At 40.1% G+C, this 19702-nt stretch overlaps 1 protein-coding gene across 9 annotated transcripts in view; it reads right to left on the reverse strand.

The window, feature by feature from the left end:
* NAPEPLD (N-acyl phosphatidylethanolamine phospholipase D) overlaps positions 1–19688 on the reverse strand; it is an 89019-nt gene extending 69331 nt beyond the window's left edge. For 4 of the 9 annotated variants that reach the window (XR_014067203.1, XR_014067201.1, XM_081535799.1 and 1 more), the window contains exon 1: positions 19484–19687. Coding sequence is in view for 5 of the 9 variants with exons in the window: in XM_081535789.1 (XP_081391915.1) it covers positions 9286–9317 (32 nt within the window). In the remaining 4 variants the exon portion in view is untranslated. Of the gene's footprint in view, positions 1–9285; positions 9809–13854; positions 16047–19483 lie in introns of those variants that run through there. The other 5 variants (XM_081535798.1, XM_081535790.1, XM_081535789.1 and 2 more) reach the window with 4 other exon arrangements.
* Positions 19689–19702: the final 14 nt, after the last annotated feature.

Genomic DNA, 19702 nt, shown 5'->3' on the forward strand with positions numbered 1-19702 from the left:
TTAGGATTGACTGGTTTGATCTCCTTGCAGTCCAAGGGGTTCTTAAGAATCTTCTCTAGAACCACAATTCAAAAGCGTCAGTTCTTTGGCGCTTAGCCTTTTTTATGGTCCAACTCTTACATCTGTACATGATTACTGGAAAAATCATAGCTTTGACTTACATGGACCTTTGTCAGCAAAGTGATATCTTTGCTTTTTAATACCATGGACTACAGCCCACTGGGCTCCTCTGCCGATGAAATTTTTCAGGCAAGAATACTGAAGTGGGGTGCCATTTCCTACTCCAAGGGATCCTCCAGATCCAGGGGTCAAACCCACGTCTCTTGAGCCTCCTGCATTGGCAGGCTAATTCTTTACCACCAGCGCCACATGGGAGCAAATAACTGATGCAACAGGGAAAGGATTCATCTCTGTGGGATGGAGCCTTGAGGAATGGACTTGATACAGGGATTTAAAGCCAAACCCACAACGGCTATGATCTAATGGACTTGCTGATTGGTTGAATTCATGACGTCCACTTGAATTCAGACAGTACAATTAGGTCACAGACAGAAAACTATTTCACCATTGGGACATTTTGCTGCTGGTTCCAACCAATATTCTGAGAAAATCTATTCCAGTTCTTTCCTCTGAAGTTCTGACTGCTTGCTATCTTGCAATTTCCCCTGACCTTCAAAGCTCAGTTCTGTAGATCCTCACTTCGGGGACTCACCCAGAAAGATCATCTTTTCTATTACCTGGTCAGTACATTGGTTTGCATTCATCTCTCCAACAAAGCCAGTGATAACTTTCTCAAAGGATTCTCGTGGAGATTATTAAAACAACTCAAGGGTGGAAGGTGGTAAGTGTGTAATCTACTACTTAATAAAGATCGTTAGAAATTATTGAAAATGGTGTTAGTGATTCAAATGATAAAATTGTTTTGTATGAGGACCAGTATGCCAGGCCCCACTAAATTTTGCTATGCTAGTAAAGACTATCCCCGTTTTTCCATAGATCTTCTAAAGGAGAACAGGAAGGATAACTTATGGAGAATCTCCCTGAACAAGTTTTTCTTCATTATGTTGTTGACCAAAAAATTAATAGTCAATCTGACAAAGAAATAGAAAATTGTATTCAAGTCAACCTGAAGATTATAACCCAGGAGATAGTCTTCTAGGAAGCTCTGAGGACTGTTTCAAATAGGTAAGGATGGGAAAATGCAAGAAATTGGGTTCTTAAAATTTTCTCCTGAAAATATTTAACTATCTGAGGGCCAGTCTGCCAGTTTTCCCAGAGTCCAAAATGCTTCATCCTGATCTTTGCCCTGAATTCCTTTCAAGGTATATTATAGGTCAGCAACTACAGCAGCTAATGACTTGATCTTTGTAGAACTGGATGGTGGGCTATGTTCTTTATTTTACAGAGCCCTCTTTTTAGTCTTATTTTTGCTAGATTTCAGAGTCATTTCATGATCAATGTGTCCCATGGTGCTAGAAACACTCATTCTCAGATCAGGCAAGGATTTCGTTGACAGGCTGCACAATGTGCCATTATTGGACTAGGCCTTGTTAACAGCAGCCAAAAGCCCACCTGTCTTACTAGTCTGTCATGGTCCAGGAAATGGTTCCTTCTTGTTGCTTCTTCCCATATCTAGAGTTGCACTATTATAATTATTGATCATATAGAATTATATATTTGGTTGTTTCAAATCACATAGTCATTATTTTTAATGAGAGTCAGTCATACATTTGGTAATGCAAGAAACAACAATATTGTAAAATAGGCAGAATACAAGTAATGTAGCTAGTAACATTAATAAGGTTTTATAAATAAGTAATACTATCTTCTAAGGATTACATGGCTGGCACCAGAAGAAAAATTGAACTTTATGGTTGAGCTGGTATTTCTGCCCTTGGGGAGGTCTGGTTAATGCATAATGCAGATGTACAATGCACATCAGAGGGGTGGGAGGAGGTCAAAATGGGCAGAGAAAAATTTTATGTTTAAATTTTTGTCTTACCTTAAAATATGAATTTTATTTCATCAATATTAAATGAACTCATGTCTTCAGTACCATAAAATTCAAGGCTGAGGTTGTTCTGAGAAATCTCTGAGACATCTCGTAGAAGTAAAGCCTTAGAATTATAGAAGCCATGAAGCATAGAATTTGGTCAGAGTTCTAGGTTGTTTTTAGCATCTCTCTTCTGTTTCTTCAAAGCTGTGTCATCTTAGCTTCTCAGATCCTCAGTTTCCTCATCCATAAAGTAATCATATCAGCTGACCACCAGGTTGTTTTAAGGACTTAAGAGAAACTTTTCATGGGAAACTTAACTCCCATATAAATTCAGTAATTATTAGTTGTGTATACAATAATATCACTTTAATATACAATAATAATAACTGGCAGGACAAGAAAGGGAATAAAATTTTAGATAGAGAAGTTAATCATAAACTCAGCATGGGAACTTGATTTTAGGAGGACTCAGTTTCCCATATATGTATGTATCTATATACATGTGCATACATATAGCATATATTTTCCCAAAGAAACTTCCATTTATATGATGTAAATAAATGAATCATTTTGTTTGTCATTCCCCTCATCATTTTATTTTTAAGGTGGAGAAATGATTTCATGAATCATTCATGCCTGAAAAGGTCTGCTATCTTAGAAGCACCCTGATTTGAGACAAAGTGACAGATCTACATTTTGTGTGTCTTCTAAAGTTCTTGGTAGCTAACATCTAGAAGCAAAAACTGTGTGTAGATATTGCAGCCTGATCCTCCCTGAAGGAAAATGCTAAATCACTCCTTTCAAAAGCCTGAGCTTTGCTAATGAGGAACATTGCAATCTGCAGCCACTTATGTTTTACTTTAAGCCAGATTTCCTCACAATTCAAAAGTACAAAGAATCAATCTCAATGCCCTGAAGACTTTCCAGGCTATTGCTCAGCTATTAACCTGGGGGAAAAAAACCCTATTTTCAACTTAATTGGTTGGAGAACAATCTATAGATATAAAAAAAAAAAGTGCAATTCACAGCCCACTAATGAACAGCTATTCAAGAAATGCTCACCCTGTGTGAGCACTATGTACCTTATAAGAAACATATAAAGCAGCGTACTGCTTAATTCACATAAAATTTTTCTGGTCTTATTTGCTTGCTTTATTTTTTCAGTTCCTATCTGCTGCTTCAATGAGTGAAAAGAACTGCTAGGCAGAAGTCTTTGAAATACTCTTTAAATTCTGTGCTAATTTTTTATTAAACATTCCTGGCTGAATCACAAAAGCTGACGCTAGCAAAGCAGTCACAGTAGGACAAGGGGGCAGGGGCTTAGGTGCTTCATTTTCTCAACACTACTTTGTTACTATTGTTATAAATCTTTGGGCAATCAGTTACGGTTTAACTGTCTGTTTAGCCAGATTTTGTTATATCTCAAAAATGAGTTGGGAAACTATCAAGGCTTAGAATGGTAGAATCTCAGTTCAGAAGAGACCTTAAATCAGGGAAGGTCCTGGCAGAAAACAGGATTCTATGCAAAGGGTTAAAGTGAAGATAATTTAGTGGCAAGATGATTTACAGGGATATGGGCAGGGCTAAGAGTCCGACACGACTGAGCGACTTCACTTTCACTTTTCCCTTTCATGCATTGGAGAAGGAAATGGCAACCCACTCCAGTGTTCTTGCCTGGAGAATCCCAGGGACGGGGGAGCCTGGTGGGCTGCTATCTATGAGGTTGCACAGAGTTGGACACGACTGAAGCGACTTAGCAGCAGCAGCAGCAGCAAGGGATCCAAAAAGGGATGAAAAACTGAGGCAGGAGATAGATGGGCCCGGGGCTGAGCAGCTAGAGCTTGTCCCCTGTGGACAGACACTCCAAGATGAAGACAAGAGGAGCTGAGCCCTGCCCAGATAAGAGACCACATATTTCTCATTCTCAAGGTCATGGAGACCTTTCCGACCTCACATGTGCAGAAATGCTCCTTGGAGTCAAAAGGGAGGTGGTGACACCTCATAGTAAATGATGTCAACCTACCCATAGGCCTCTTCACCAGAATCCATCTTGGCTAAGAGATGTGTGCAGACACGGGGAGGACCCTGAGATAAACCAAATATGGATTCAGAATCAGGTAAAGCAAGGAAACTGGCCACAGGAAGCCTGGAAGAAATGCCCCATATGAGTGATTCAAACTACCACAAGGATGTGACTCTCTCTGAGCCTGCCCGTGTGTGCCTATTCACAGATACTCTTTTCTCTCCTAATAAACACTTTACTTGTCTCACTATTTTCTGTCTTTGAGGGAATTCATTTCTACAAAGCCTAAGGGCAAGGGGCCTTGTCACTGGCCACTGGTCCCTGGTGGTCTAGTGGTTAGGATTCAGCATTCTAACTGCTGCAGCCTGACTTCAATCTCTGGCTGGGAACTGAAATCCTGCTTCAAGCCTCTGCAGGCTGCGGCCACCCGAGATCACAGCCACCCAGGACTAACAGTGGGCTGGGTACTACTTTGGGTGTGAAGGGCAAGGGCGGAAGACAGTGTTGTGAGTGCTGGAGCTATGAAGGGAGGGAGCTGTAGTCCTACGCAGAGGAAGACAGAACCACTGCTGGAACTGAGCTCTGGGGCAGGGAAGCAGCAGGAAGAAGAACTTCTATCTCCCACTCCCCGTCCCTTGGCAGTGCCTCCTATTGGATGAACCCTAGGGGAAGCCAGAGGTGGGGAGCCTGGATGATTATGTAAGGCTCAGCTCTCACCTGGGTACAGAGATCAGGGTAGAGAGGGACAGAAAGGATGAGGGAGAAGGGTAGAAGATAACCCAACAGACCCTTAGGGGCCCGCAGGTCCAGAGATTCCCAGACCTGGACAGGCAGCAAAGCATGTGGAGACTGGCTTATTCCTTACATAATAACTTCAGTCCAGCCAACTTTAACTACACACCTAACATATGCCAAGCCCTGCTAAAAGCAGGTAAATTTGGAGATGCATAAAGCATCATTTCCTGCCTCAGAGGAACTTAGAGCTTAAGTCAAGATAGACCATAGGAAGATAATTTCAATATAATATGATGTGTATACGTAGTCATCTACTGCAGCACTGTTTTATAATAGTGAGAGATTAGGGGCCTGGTGGGCTACAGCCTATGGGGTTGCAAAGAGTCGGACACAACTAAGCAACTAACACACACACACACACAGGAGGAAGTTATAACTTAGCGACTGAACAAATAAATCCATCACTGGGGATTGGTTAAATAATGACACATCAATTCAGTAGCTGCTGCTGCTAAGTCGCTTCAGTCGTGTCCGACTCTGTGCGACCCCATAGATGGCAGCTCACCAGGCTCCGCCATCCCTGGGATTCTCCAGGCAAGAACACTGGAGTGGGTTGCCATTTCCTTCTCCAATGCATGAAAGTGAAAAGTAAAAATGAAGTCGCTCAGTAGTGTCCGACTCTTTGCGACCCCATGAACCATAGCACACCAGGCCTCCCGGTCTATCACCAACTCCTGGAATCTACCCAAACCCATGTCCACTGAGTCAGTGATGCCATCCAACCATCTCATCCTCTGTCATCCCCTTCTCCTCCTGCCCTCAATCTTTCCCAGCATCAGGGTCTTTTCCAATGAGTCAGCTCTTCACATCAGGTGGCCAAAGTATTGGAGTTTCAGCTTCAAAATCAGTCCTTCCAGTGAACATTCAGGACTGATCTCCAATTGTATATTTATAATTTAAAATTGTATATTAAAAGATATTTAAAAATTTAAGATCTTGATGCAGTGCTATACAATGATCTCTGAGATGTATTGTTTTAAAAAAACAGGAGTTGAATGTTGTATATAATATGCTGTCATCTGTATTTTAAAAAGGAAGGGAGAAAGGAGAAACAAAGAATATAGAGTGTGTATATATGTTCCTCTATGTTCATAGCAGCTCTATTCATAACAGCCAAAACAAGGAAGCTACCAAAATCTTGACCGATAGATAAATGGATGGATAAAAATGACGTATTCTGCACACAATGGAATACTACTCAGACGTAAAAAAGAACAAAATAAAGTCATCTGCAGCAACACGGATGGACCTGGAGATTATCATACTAAGTGAAGTCAGAAAGAGATATAAGAATCTAAAATATGGCACTAATGAACCCATCTACAAGACAGAAACAGACTCACAGATGTAGAGATCAGACTTGTGGTTGCCAAGGGGGAAGAGGGAGGGGCAGAGGGATAGACTGGGAGTATGGGGTAGGTAGATGCTAACTATTATATTTAGACTGGATAAACAACAAACTCTTACTGTATGGCACAAGCAACTATATCCAGTCTCCTGGGATAAACTATAATGGAAAAGACTATAAAAAAAAAAGAATATGCATGTGTGTATAACTGACTCACTTTGCTGTACAGCAGAGGTTGGCACAACACTGTAAATCAACTATAATTCAATTTAAAAAAACACTCGGGGGTTAAGCATGGCTTTGAGGGAGATGAAACTGGAGATACAGAGGCTATGCTACTGTTCTAGTCCTTGCAACACAGGTACATTTAATAAACACAGGTACGTTTAATTCCATCAGGTGACCCTGGAACAACTGGGCCAGCAGCAAATCCAAAATCAAAATCATCTCTACTCACAAAGAAGGTGTGGTGTATATATATATATATATATACACAATATAATATTACCCAGTCATAAAAAAGAATGAAATATTGCCATTTGTGTGATATGGATGGATCTGGAGAATATCATACTAAGCAAAGTCAGAGAAAGACAAATATATGATATCACCTATATATGGAATCTAAAAAGTTAATACAAATGAATATAAAACAGAAACAAGACACACAGACATAGAAAACAAATTTATGGTTACCAAAGAGAAAGGGGACAGGATAATTAGAATGGGATTGACAGATACACACCACTATATATAATATAGATAAACAACAAGGATTTACTATATAGGACAGGGAACTATATTCAATATCTTGTAATAACCTAGAATGGAAAAGGATCTGAAATTATATACATATATATGTAATATACATATATAAACTGAATCACTTTTCTGTATGCCTGAAACTAGCACAATATTGTAAATCAATTGTACTTTAATTTTAAAAATCATCTCCAATTAATTTCCATTTTTCATCATGATGAGGTCAGTGTTTAACATATTATAGATGTTCAATACAATATTGTAGATTGACTAATGGCAATTCATAAGACTAAGAGGATTTTAAGATTTATATCCAGTTTTAACATTAACTCAAAGTTCATATATTTAAACCTTTACTTATATTTGGTCCAAGATAACTTAATTAAATAAGCTAGTAGGTTGAGAGAGAAAGAAACCCTTGGAGGAGGAAAGCATGGATTTTAGAGTCAGAAAGCCCGAGATTAGATTCCAAGTTCAGACTTTCATTCATTTTGTACCTTGGCAAGTGGCCTAATCCCCTTGAACCTCAGTTTTCTCACCTCTCTAATGTGAATAAAGAAACACCACCACCTGCCATTCTATTTTCTAACCCCCACCCTCCTCCTCCTGAGCAAAGAATGTAAATTAGTGAAGTTTAGTTTTCTAAGTGCTTCCACTTAGAAAGACATAAAGGAGCCCCATACAACTTCCAAGTCATAGCCCGAGGTACCATGTATGCATTTTATCCATTACCAGCTACACTCATCTTGAAGACAGACACCAAAACCACAAATTCACTCATTTGTTCAACAACTTATGAGCTCCCCCATGGGACTAGACATGGTGCAACTTGTTGGGGTAAAACAGAGGTGGGTAAAACAGGCATGGTCCTCACTCTCACAGAGGTCAGGGCTAATAGGGAAACAGGTACAATGAATTAATCCACAGACAAATATAAAATTGACATTTGTGAAAAGTGCAGTGAAGGAAAAGAAGGTGGACATGAGACAAAAATGGGGAATGTCACTTCTACTGTGGGCATCTTAGGGCAAGTTCTCTAGAAGTAGAGCCTGAAGTGGGGATGCCCGTGCAAGTGATTCGCTGAGAGAGCGCTCCCAGGAGTCCGGAGGGAGTGAAGGCAGCAGAGCGAGGGCAGGGGGAGAATCTGGGCAAAGATGGGGTTTCGGGGGAACTGTAGCTACAGCCTGATCCCACCAGGAGCTCTGAAGCTTCAGTTCAGGACCAAATCCGTCCTGCTCAGAGGTAAGAGGCCTGAGCTGCTTTACTCCTGCTTCAATTAATTGACAGTTGGTTAAGGCCACCCTCTTGGGGGAGAATAACCTCCCAAGCATCTTCTAGCCAGGCAGTTCTCATCAGTCAAAGGCAATGCCCTAGAGAAAGGTGCAGGTGTGAGCAGTTAGCAGCAGCCACACCAGCAGTGGCTAAGGGATGTCCACTACCTGGATACACAGGATGAGGTGAGGCTTCAGCAGCATCTGCTACAGGGTGTTTGGGGAGGCTTTGTTGAAGAAGTGACTTTTGAGTGAAGACTTGAAGGATGAGGGAGAGTTAGCCAAAAAACGTGTATCCAAGGCTCAAGAGACAACATGTGTCTGATGAAAAACAAAAAAATCAGCAGGGCTGGAGAACTGTGCTACAGAAGAAAGTGGATCTAGATTATTTTGGGGAAAGCCCAGGTCATTTTGGATTTTATCCTAAGGACAATGAAAAAACATTGAAAGGCTTTAAGTGGGGAAGAGACATAATTCTCCCTGCAGTGTTTTTATAGCTCTTTGGACTGATCAGGAATGAGTGAGAAGAAGGAAAGGGGAGAAGCTGAGAAACCAGATAGGAGGCTGGTTTACAGACGTCTGGGCTACAAGGGATAGTGGTTTTGACTATAGTGGAATGGGAATTGAAAGGAAAAGATGGACTCAGGATATATTTTGATCATAGAACCAACAGAATTTGGTAATGAATACTCTGTGATGAGGGAAGTTTTATATCCTGATGGAAGATAAAAATAAGAATTTATATTTATATTATTTCCCTCTCTTTTGTCTATAATAAGCAAAACACAGGCTTAAAGCCTGGTCTTGGGGATGCTTTTTTTTCCTGGTGGCTGGTAGGGCATACTGAAAGAAACTGACAATAAAACAAGGAAACAAAATAGCCACTCTGCAACAGCTAACTAAACTTCTAGAGATTAAATTGTGTATTAGTTTTCTATGGCGGCACACGTCAACACAAATTTAGGGGCTTACCACGTCCATTTGTGATTTCATAGGTTTCAAAGGAGGCTGAGCACGGCTTACCTGAGTTCTCTGCTCCAGGGTCTCACAAAACTACAATCAAAGTATCAGTTCAGGGCTGGGGTCTCACCTGAGGCTTGGGGTCCTCTTTGAAGTATACATGGTTGTTGGAAGAATTCACTTCTTTGTGGCTGCAGAACTCTTACTTCTTACTTCTTCAAGGCTAGCAGTAGAATGACTTAGGTGAAGTCTTCCCAGGGCTATCTGATGAACTTAAACTCAATTAACTAGGAGCTTTAATTCCTTCTGAAAAATCCCTTCACGCTTGCCATATAATGTAATCTAATCACAGTAATGAGAGTCAACGGGAGGGGATTATATAAGGGCATGGGTCATTGGGGGTCATCTTAGAATTCTGGCCATCACACACTGAAACTAAAAAGACATCAACAGAAAAAAGTTTCATGCCAGCTTATGGATTTGGTAGGGATTTTTAAAAATACCTTTATATTAAATTATACTTCAGGGTTAGCTATCTCTGGTAGCTCAAACGGTAAAAAATCCACCTGCAAAGCGGGAGACCCAGGTTTGATAACTCAGTCGGGAAGATCCCCTGGAGAAGTGCATGGCAACCCACTCCAGTATTCTTGCCTGAAGAATTCCATGGACAGAGGAGCCTGGTGGGCTATAGTCCATGAAGTCACAAAGAGTCAGACACGACAGAGTAACTAACAATACTACTACTACTAGCTATCTCTATACAAATTTGGTGAAATCAGCCAGGGTTAAGAAGAGAGGGATGCATACAAGAGATCTAGGTAGATAGAAAACCAAATTGACTTGACTAACTTCTCTCCCTGGAAACCTAAAGGTTTATTTATTTATTTTTGGTTGTGCTGGGTCTTCCTTGCTATGTGCTGCTGCTGCTGCTGCTAAGTCACATCAGACGTGTCCGACTCTGTGTGACCCCATAGACGGCATCCCACCAGGCTCCTCCGTCCCTGGGATTCTCCAGGCAAGAATACTGGAGTGGGTTGCCATTTCCTATGTGCTGGCTTTCTCTAATTGCAGCAAGCGGGGTTTACTCTTCGTTGCGGTGCGTGGGCTTCTCATCGCAGTAGCTTCTCTTGTTGCAGCACATGGGCTGTTAAGTGCAGTGGGCTTCAGTAATTGTGGCTCATGGGATTTAGAGCACTGGCTAAGTAGCTGTGGCGCAGGGGGCTTAGTTGCTCCGCGGCATGTGGGAACTTCCTGAAACAGGGATTGAACCCTTGACCCCTGTATTGGCAGACAGATTCTCAACCACTAGACACCAGGTGAGCCCCTCCCTGGAAATCTAAATTACTTAACTGGCAGATCATCATTCCTATAGTTTCTGAATTGCCTATTCTTTTCTCAGGTACCAGATAATGAAGAAAATGTTGAAAATAGGTTCAGTTCTCACTTTTGTAAGAACCTTATACTCATGTCTGATGAATAGCATCCTGTGATTCAGGTGATTTCATACTCTTGTGTATTTGTTTTGAGATCTTTATAAAAGCTTCTCCAATATTAAATTAGAACCTGTACTCTGCCTTCTACATTCCTTCTCTACCAGAACTGTTGGATGCTTCCTATGAAGATTTAATAAATTTAAGTCTTTCCTAAAGATGTGACCTAGTGACTGAGTGCGTGCGCGCGCACACACACACACACACACACACACACCACTGGAGTCATCCACAGCAGAATATCTTTTTAGAAGGTACTGTAGGTCTTCACTACAGAAAAGACAGAGTCTCTAGGAAGGTTTGTGGAGTAAATGGGGCCCAGGGGAAGAAACATTTAGTGCATATCAATCCAATGAGAGTCAAGGAGCACTGAGTAGATAATCAATGGAGAACAAGATGAGGAGGCAATTCATGATTTAAGAGTCCCAGAAAGACCACAGGATATGCAAAGATCCTCGAAATTTGGAGTCATCTAGACTAGCAGAAAATGAAGGTGAGGAAGACAGAAAATCAGATTTTGCTACCATCATAAATGCTAGACTTAATTTCCTATAGAAGAGACATAGTGACTTGAGTGGATGTAAGTGGGAGTTCAGATTTTTCAGCAATTACTTTTCTTCTGCCACACTTGTTTATAATTGATTCCTAGTTAATAAACACAAACCAGAACTTTGAAGGATGTAAATTGTTCGTATAAAGTACCCTACATTTTCCTCTGTCTCTGTCCTCAAGGACAAATCAGGTAATCTATAAAAATGACAAACATAGACACACTTGCACACACTCACTCAAACTCAGAAACATTCAGGACATAGGAAAAATGCATAAGAAGGACTTTGACAATAGTCATGTGGGGGGGCCATGAGCTACATTCCCAGGGATTGACTGTAGCCTCTGTTCCCATGGTGATTATACATTCAACTCAGGGCCTCCTTCCCACTCCATGTAACCTCCAATAAGAGGCAAAAAACAAAAGGAAATAAAGCTAAAGCACTTCAGTGAGTCCACACTGGGCACAAAAGCTGCCAATACCATAGCCAGATGCAGGGAGCTGCTCCAACTGTCACATTACATGCCTCATAGTTCACCAATAGCTCCCTCCTCATTAGAGGGCCACTGTAGAAAATGCTGGAGCTTTGTGAAACATGCAAAGATTTTTTTACTCCAATCCATTTGCAATTTGCTTTATTACCTTATTAGTTATGCCCATATGAACAATTCTAAATTTCTCTTCCTATATCAATTTGTAAGAACCTCTGTGACTAATGTGTGTGTGTGTGTATGTATGAGTGCCTGACTGTGATAAGTGATGATCAGTAGATACAAACAGTACTTTCCCCACATGGTTCTTCTCCCACAATACAAAATTTTTTTGGAACTATAACCTCTTTTTCTCCTAAAATTCAACTTTTTATTTTGAAGTAATTGTAGATTCACATGCAATTGTAAGAAATAATACAGAGAGATCTCATGTACCCTTTATCTATCTTGTCCAACAGTAATATTGCTCATAACTGTAATACAATATCACACCCAGGTAATTAACTTCTGATATAAAGTCTAAAAATTCTTCACCTAGCCCTACATCCCAAAGATTTTATGTTATGTGTTTTTCTAAAAGTTTTATAGTTTTACATTTAAGTCTATGATTCAATTTTAGTTGATTTTTATATAAGGTGTGTGATTTAGGCTGAGGTTCACTGAGGGAAGTGGGGAAGGTATCTAGAAATATATCCAATTGCTCCAGCACCATTTGTGGGAAAGGGTATCCTTTGACCATTAAATTACTTTCTCATCTTTGCCAAAAATTAGTTGGCTAGATGTGTGTGGGTCTATTTCTGGCTTGAGATAATCACAAAAGATTGAGATGAAAATGATAAAGCTTTAAGAACTTGGAGAGATGCTAATAAACATGGAAGACAGATAAAGTAATTCATCATAAAGAGAACTGTTATCCCCAATAAAGAACTCACTGAATGGAATGCCAGAAGATGTAATCAAAGAGAATTTTCTTAAAATGAAGAAAGATGTGAATCTGCAGATTGAAAAAATATATTGTGTTCCCTGAAAATTCGATGAAAATCACTGAACACAAAAATTACTCAAAAAAAGAAAAAAAAATTACTCAATATTAAGGTATATCCATAGTTAAGTTATTAGACTTCAAGAATAAACTACTTTTTTTAGATTTTCAAACAGACAAAGTGAGCCATATTTAGGGTAGTTAAATCTGGTTAGCCTCTGTTTCTCCAAAGCAATATTGAAGAAAATAATGGAGCTGTGTTTATGAAATTCTGAGCAAATGAAAATGTGACCCAAGAATACCAAGCCCAGATAAAATATTGTTCAAGGATAAAGACAAAAGCAGATATTCTCAAACATGAAAAGCTTAAAGGAATTTGACATCCATAAAGAAACTTTCAAAACAACAAAACTAGCAACAACTATTTGACAATGAAATTCAGTCAAAAGATTAATCGGTTTAGAAAAGCCACATGAAAGGACTGCAATAAACATCAACCCTTTTAAATATCATGATCATACCAACAAATAGTGCTGAGACAATTAGACATCCCATGCAGAAGCACAAAATTGGACATCCTATCTCATATGATATTATAAAAATTAACTCAAAATGGATCAAAGACGTAAATGAAAGAACTAAAATTATAAAGCTCTTAGAGGAAAACACAGATGTAAATCTTCATAATCTTTGTGCATTTTTTTTTTTAATATGACACCTAAAACACAAGCAACTAAAGAAAAAAACAAATACACTGGACTTCATCAAATAAAAACTTTTGTGCTTCATAGACTCAGTGGAGAGACTGGAGAAGCAAGGTCTGAAAATGAGTAGGAATCAAGGTCAGGCAGGATGCCTACAACACTGCCACCACCAGGAGTTCAGTGCCTCTAACACTCCTAGGCTCTCCAAAGGCCACTTCAGCTATAAGTCATTTCCCCACCTCCCCTACACTCCCTCAGATGTCAAAGTCAAACTCAAAATCCCAATGAGATACCATTTCACCTCCACTAGGATGGCTAAAATTTTACAAAGAGACAATAACAAGTAGTGGTATGGATGTAGAGAAATTAGAACCCTTACGTGCTGCTAGCGGAAACGTAAAGTGGTACAGCACTTTGGAAAACAATATGATGGTTCCTCAAAAAGTTAAGTGTAGAGTTACCATTTGACACAGCAATTCCACTCCTAGATATACACCTGAGAAATGAAAACAGATGTCCACTCGTATACTGATGTTCATAACAGCGTAAGTCATAAGAGCAAAAAGGTGGAAATGACCCACAGGTTTATATCCATGAAACAGAATATTACTCAGCAGTAAAATGAATGAAGGACTTACATGTTCAACAACATGGATGAACCCTGAAAATATTATGTAAAGTGAAAGAAGTATAGTTCTTGATTATAAGAAACAAGTATACTCAATGATTATATGAAAGACTATACATTCTATCATGCCATTATTAGAAATGCCTAGAAAAGGCAAAACTGTCAAGAAACAAAGTAAATTTTTTTTGGTAGTTATCTAGGGTTGGGGGAAAAGGTAAGAGTGGAAGTTGACAGCAAAGGGTATGGGTTTCTTTTTCTGAGGTAATTAAAATGTTCTGGAATCGGTGGTGATGGTGACCCAACTCTGAATATACTGAAAGTCACTGAACTGTATAATTTTAAGTGGCAGAATTACATGATGTGTGAATTATTTCAAAATTGTTACCAAGACTTGGATAAAGGATTTGAATAGATATCTTAGTTGTTCTGCTTTTAAGATTTTCTCTTTCTATAGTTTTATTATTATGATATGTCTAGGTGTAGATGTCTTAAGAGTTGATTCTACTTTGAATTTGTTCAGATGTTTAGACATGTAGATTAGTGTTTTCCATCAAATTTGGGTGTTTTGGATCATTATTTCTTCAAAGATACTTTCTCTCCCTTCCTCTCTGTACTTTCTGTCTGGAACTCCCATTATGTGTATGCTGGAATGCATGAAGGTATCTCAAAGAAATCTGAGGCTCTGTTCATTTCCCTTCATTTTTTTTCTCTTAAACCCACAGACTGTTAATCTCAGTTGATCTATCTTCACTTTCTGGCTCTTTCTTCTACCTGTTCATAGCTGCTGTTGAGCCCACCTAATGAATTTTCCATTTCATTTATTGCATCTTTTAACTCCAGGATTTTGATTTAAAGATAATTACTATCTCTTTGTTGATATTCTGTATTTGATGAGACATAATTCTTATACCTTCCTTTAGTTGTTTACACATTGTTTCCTTTAGTTTTGTTAACATTTTAAAAACATCTCATTTTAAAAGGTCTTTGTCTTTTTAAGTCCAATGTCTTGGCTTCCTCAGGGACATTTTCTTTGATTTTTTTTTTTTTCCTATGCATGACTGTATTTTCTTAGTTCTTTGAATGTAATTTTTCTTTGACTTGCAATTTTTTTGTTAAGTACTAGACATTTAAAATAATATCATGTGTCAGTTCTGGATATCAGATTCCACTCTCTCCCAGATACAGTCGCCACTGTTTGCTTTAGTGACTTTTCTAAATGAATTCCTTAAAGTCATGTGTTACCACTGAAGTTTCTGCTCAAATAGCTTAATGGTCAGCTAATAATTATACAGATACTTCCATGAATGCCTAGATCCAATGAACTTCTGAGTTGTTGTCAAGAAGCTCTGTGTACACCTTCAACACTTAGCCAGGCAGTTGACAACTCTGCCTTAGCCTTTTCTTCCTGCTTGCACAGAGCCTCAAGGTCAGTCAGTGGGTCCTCAGATCTCTCCTGGGCATGTGTACAGCCCTGAGTATGCACACAGCCATAGACATGTGCATGGCTTTCCAGACTCCCAGAAACATGTCTGGGCTTTTCAAAGCCTCTATAGGTAGACCTCAGAGATCTTGTAGGTTCACCTCCAGACTACCACAATAAGGGTAAATATTGTAATAAAGTGAGTCACATGAATTTTTCAGTTTCCCACTTTACATAAAAGTTATGTTTATACTATACTGCAATGTGCAATAGCATTATGTCTAAAAAGCCAATGTACAGACCTTAATTTAAATATTATCTCTTGCTAAAAAAGCGCTACCCATCATCTGGGCCTTAGTAACATTCACGATCACTGACATCACAGATCATCATAACAAATATAATAATAATGAAGAAAGTTTGGAATACTGTGAGAATTACCAAAATGTGACATAGAGACACAAAGTAAGCAAATGACCCAGTAGAAAATGGTGCCAATAGGGTTGCCGCAAAATTTCAATTTTTAAAAGTAACAACATTTGTGAGGCACAAAAAAATATAAAGCAGTAAAATGAGGTATCCTTATATGGACAACTGAGGCCCTAGCTTTTTCTTTTAAGCTTGCTTCTTGGTTTGCCTATTGTTTGCCCTAATCATTACCTGCTACCTCCAAGCAGCCACCTAAAGTTAGACAGCTGCCTCTAAATATTTTCGACAAACATCTCCAGAAGAAGGCTTCTGGCCTCAAGTCAGGTCAAATAAAGGCAAACTTACAAGTGAAGTCATCCAGAAAAGCATGAAAAGTGAAAAAAGTGAAAGTGTTAGTCGCTCAGTCATGTCAACTCTTTGCAATGCCATGGACTGTAGCCCACCATGCTCCTCTGTCCATGGTATTTTCCAGGCAAGAATACTGGAGTGAGTTTCAATTTCCTTCTTCAGGGGCCTTCCTGACTCAGGGATCAAACCCACATCTCCTGCATTGGCAGGCAGATTCTTTACTGCTGAGTCACCAGGGAGGCTCCAGCGGAGCATGAGACAGGTCAAATAATTTAGATTCTCTGGATTTGAGACCTTGAAGGAATTCCAACCCAATTTTGCCCTCTCTGGTGGCTGCCAGGCTGCTGATTTTCACCTTGGTTGTGGGATCCTGGTTTTCAAGGGTACCACAGAGTTAGGGGAAAGGGGCTAAAGACAGAGTTAAACACTATAATTTTAAACCCTTAAGTTAGAACAGTATGAAGCTCAGTATTCTTACTGAGATTTCAGTGTTTTTACTGGATTAAAAAAAATAGCACCCCAGATTACTGCAAGCTTTGTTTAATTTTCAGAGTTTTGAAAATGTTGATTCTGGTCATTTTTATTTTTCATTTATTTATTTAGGCATGCTGCGTGGCATGCGGGATCTTAGTTCCCTGACCATGGATCAAACCCATGCCCTCTGCAGTGGAAGCCTGGAATCTTAACCACTAGACCACCAGAGAAGTCTCATATTTTGGCCAGTTTTAAAACCAGTTTTCTCATTTATTTTATGAAAAGAAGAGAGAATTTTCAGAGGTCTTTATTCTGTCATTTTCCCTGAGATCCTAAACTAAGTTTGAATTAAGATGTGCTGAAATCTCCCAGGTGCTTCCTGTGATTATACCTAAATATTTTTGTATATATGTATGATGTTTGTATTTATTTATTATTAACACACATTTGTTTTAGAAACATGAAGGAATAAACTTAGCTGTCTTTATGATATAATAGATCCTTTAGGCTGAAACTGTGGATCATAGCAGAAGGGAGAGGTGGAGAGATGAGTCTGGAAAGATAAGCAGGAATCAGCTCATAAAGGGCCTGTCTTCCATACTAAGGAGGCTTCACTTTATCCTGACCAAGGGAAGTTACTGGGGGGTTCTTCCCAATGGGACTATCACACTAAAAGTTGCATTCAAAAAAGACCCCTTGTTCCAAACACAATGACAGTTGGGCTGGAGTAAATTGAAAAGGCTGGAAAGGTGTGTATTAATTGGATGTTGAGAATGAGAAAAAGGGAGGAGCTGAGGATGAAATCCAGGTTTCTGGTTTGGATGTCTAGTGAATGGAGGTATCACTGGCTGTTTTCATTGACTATACAAGAATAGACTTAGGAGCAAGCCAGTGAAGTGCATTCTGGACAAGTTGATATTGAGGTGCCAATGGGATATTCAAGTGTGGTTGTCTAGTCACTGAATGGTTAAGTGGGCCTGGTCTCAAAAGACAAACAGGGGAGGCCTCAAGTGAAAGTGGAAACCATCAGGGAGAGTGTGCAGTAGAAGAGGCCTAGGCCGAGGTCCAAAACCCTGGGGAACACCAACTTTCAGGGTAGGATGATGTGGTGTTTAAGAGCAAAGGCTTTGGAGCTACATAGCCTATTATTAGTATCCTGAACTTTAGTCATGTATGGATGTGAGAGCTGGACTATAAAGAAGGCTGAGTGCTGAATTATTGATGCTTTTGAACTGTGGTATTGGAGGAGACTCTTGAGAGTCCCTTGGATAGTAAGGAGATCCAACCAGTCCATCCTAAGGAAAATCAGTCCTGAACATTGATGCTGAAGCTGATTGAACATTGATGCTGAAGCTGAAACTCCGATACTTTGGCTACCTGATGTGAAGAACTGACTCATTTGAAAAGACCCTGATGCTGGGAAAGAGTGAGGGCGGGAGGAGAAGGGGACGACAGAAGATGAGATGGTCAGATGGCATCACGGACTCAATGGACATGAGTTTGAGTAAACTCCGGGAGTTGGTGTTGGACAGGGAAGCCCGGTGTGCTGCAGTCCATGGGGTCACAAAGAGTCAGACACGACTGAGTGACTGAACTGAACTAAACTGAACTCAGGCAAGTTATTTATCCCAGTTTCTACATCTATAAAAGAGCACAGGACTAGCACAGTTAGTACAGTGCTGGCTAGTTTTAGTCTAAGAGATATGTACATAAAGAGCTGCCCAAGAAGGTAAAGAAGAAGGGACTAGAAGAAAGAGCAGCTCTTAAGATACAATGAGGAGGATTTCCCTGGTGCCTCAGTGGCAACTAGAGAGTAGCCTTTGCTCACTGCAACTAGAGGAAAGCCTGCACAGCAACCAAGACCCAGCACTGCCAAAATAGATAGGTAATGTAAAATAAAATGATACAATGAGGAAAGTGGACTTCCCTGGTGGTCCAGTGGTTGAGACTTCTCTTCCAGGGATTCGCTGGTTGTCTAATGATTAAGAATCTGCCTGCCAATGCACTGGACACAGTTCTATTCCTGGTCCAGGGAAGATCCCACATACCTCAGAGCAACTAAGCCTTGTACACCACAACTACTGAGCCCAAGAGAAGCCACTGCAATGAGAAGCCCCTGTAAGATAACAGAACAGTAGATAACAGAACAGTAGCACCCTTCTCTCTGCAAGTAGAGAAAGCCCCACTGTCGCAGCAAGGAAGACCCAGCACAGCCAAATAAACAAACAAACAAATCTTAACAGAAGGAATCCTCTACCAACACACGGGATGTGGGTTTGATCCCTGGTCATGGGAACTAAGATCTCACATGCCACAGAGCAACTACACCCACCGCGGGCAACTACTGACCTAGAATAGTTCATAGTCAACTACAGGCACCCACACTAGAGAGCCCCTGTGCTCTGGAGCCCGCACCACCACTAGAGAAGTCTGAGCTTTGCAAGGAAGAACCCGGTGTGCTGCAACTAAGACTCCATGCAGGAAAATAAACAAACAAATATTTTTTTTAACAGATAGAATGAAGAAAGAAATGAAGAAAGAAATCCATGTCAAGGATTGTATGTCCATCTTTCAGCAGTTAGTGGCTTCACCAACAATTTCTGTGGAATGGGATAAGCCAGACTGTAAGGTGCTGAAGAGTGAATAGGTGTCAACACTGATACTTGCTTCTCTCCCCTCACCACACCTGTCCCTTGCACTAGAGACTTCCTCTAAGGACAGTGAGGAATCATGTTCCTCATATTACGGATCAAATCCCCCCTTTTCCAATCAATTTTACCCACTAGTGGGATAATATGTTGCCCCACGTTACCTTTAACTCTTCTACATTTGTGCCCTGCATGTCGTAGGAGATAAAAGTAACCGCTGATACGGGGGCTTCTACAGACTCCCTAATTCGTTTTCTTCAGTCAGCACCACGTCCAGAAAGATTCCGAGACCGCTTACAGGACTGTCATTCCCATCATGGTCACCAGGTGGGGTCCGCCCTCTCGACTGGGACCTCAGGTCATGACCCCGGAAGCACATCCTT

The sequence above is a fragment of the Giraffa tippelskirchi genome, chromosome 10 (genome assembly GCF_054371585.1).
Source record: "Giraffa tippelskirchi isolate mGirTip1 chromosome 10, T2T-mGirTip1v1.2.pri, whole genome shotgun sequence".
In the NCBI taxonomy this organism is placed as follows: Eukaryota; Metazoa; Chordata; class Mammalia; order Artiodactyla; family Giraffidae; genus Giraffa; species Giraffa tippelskirchi.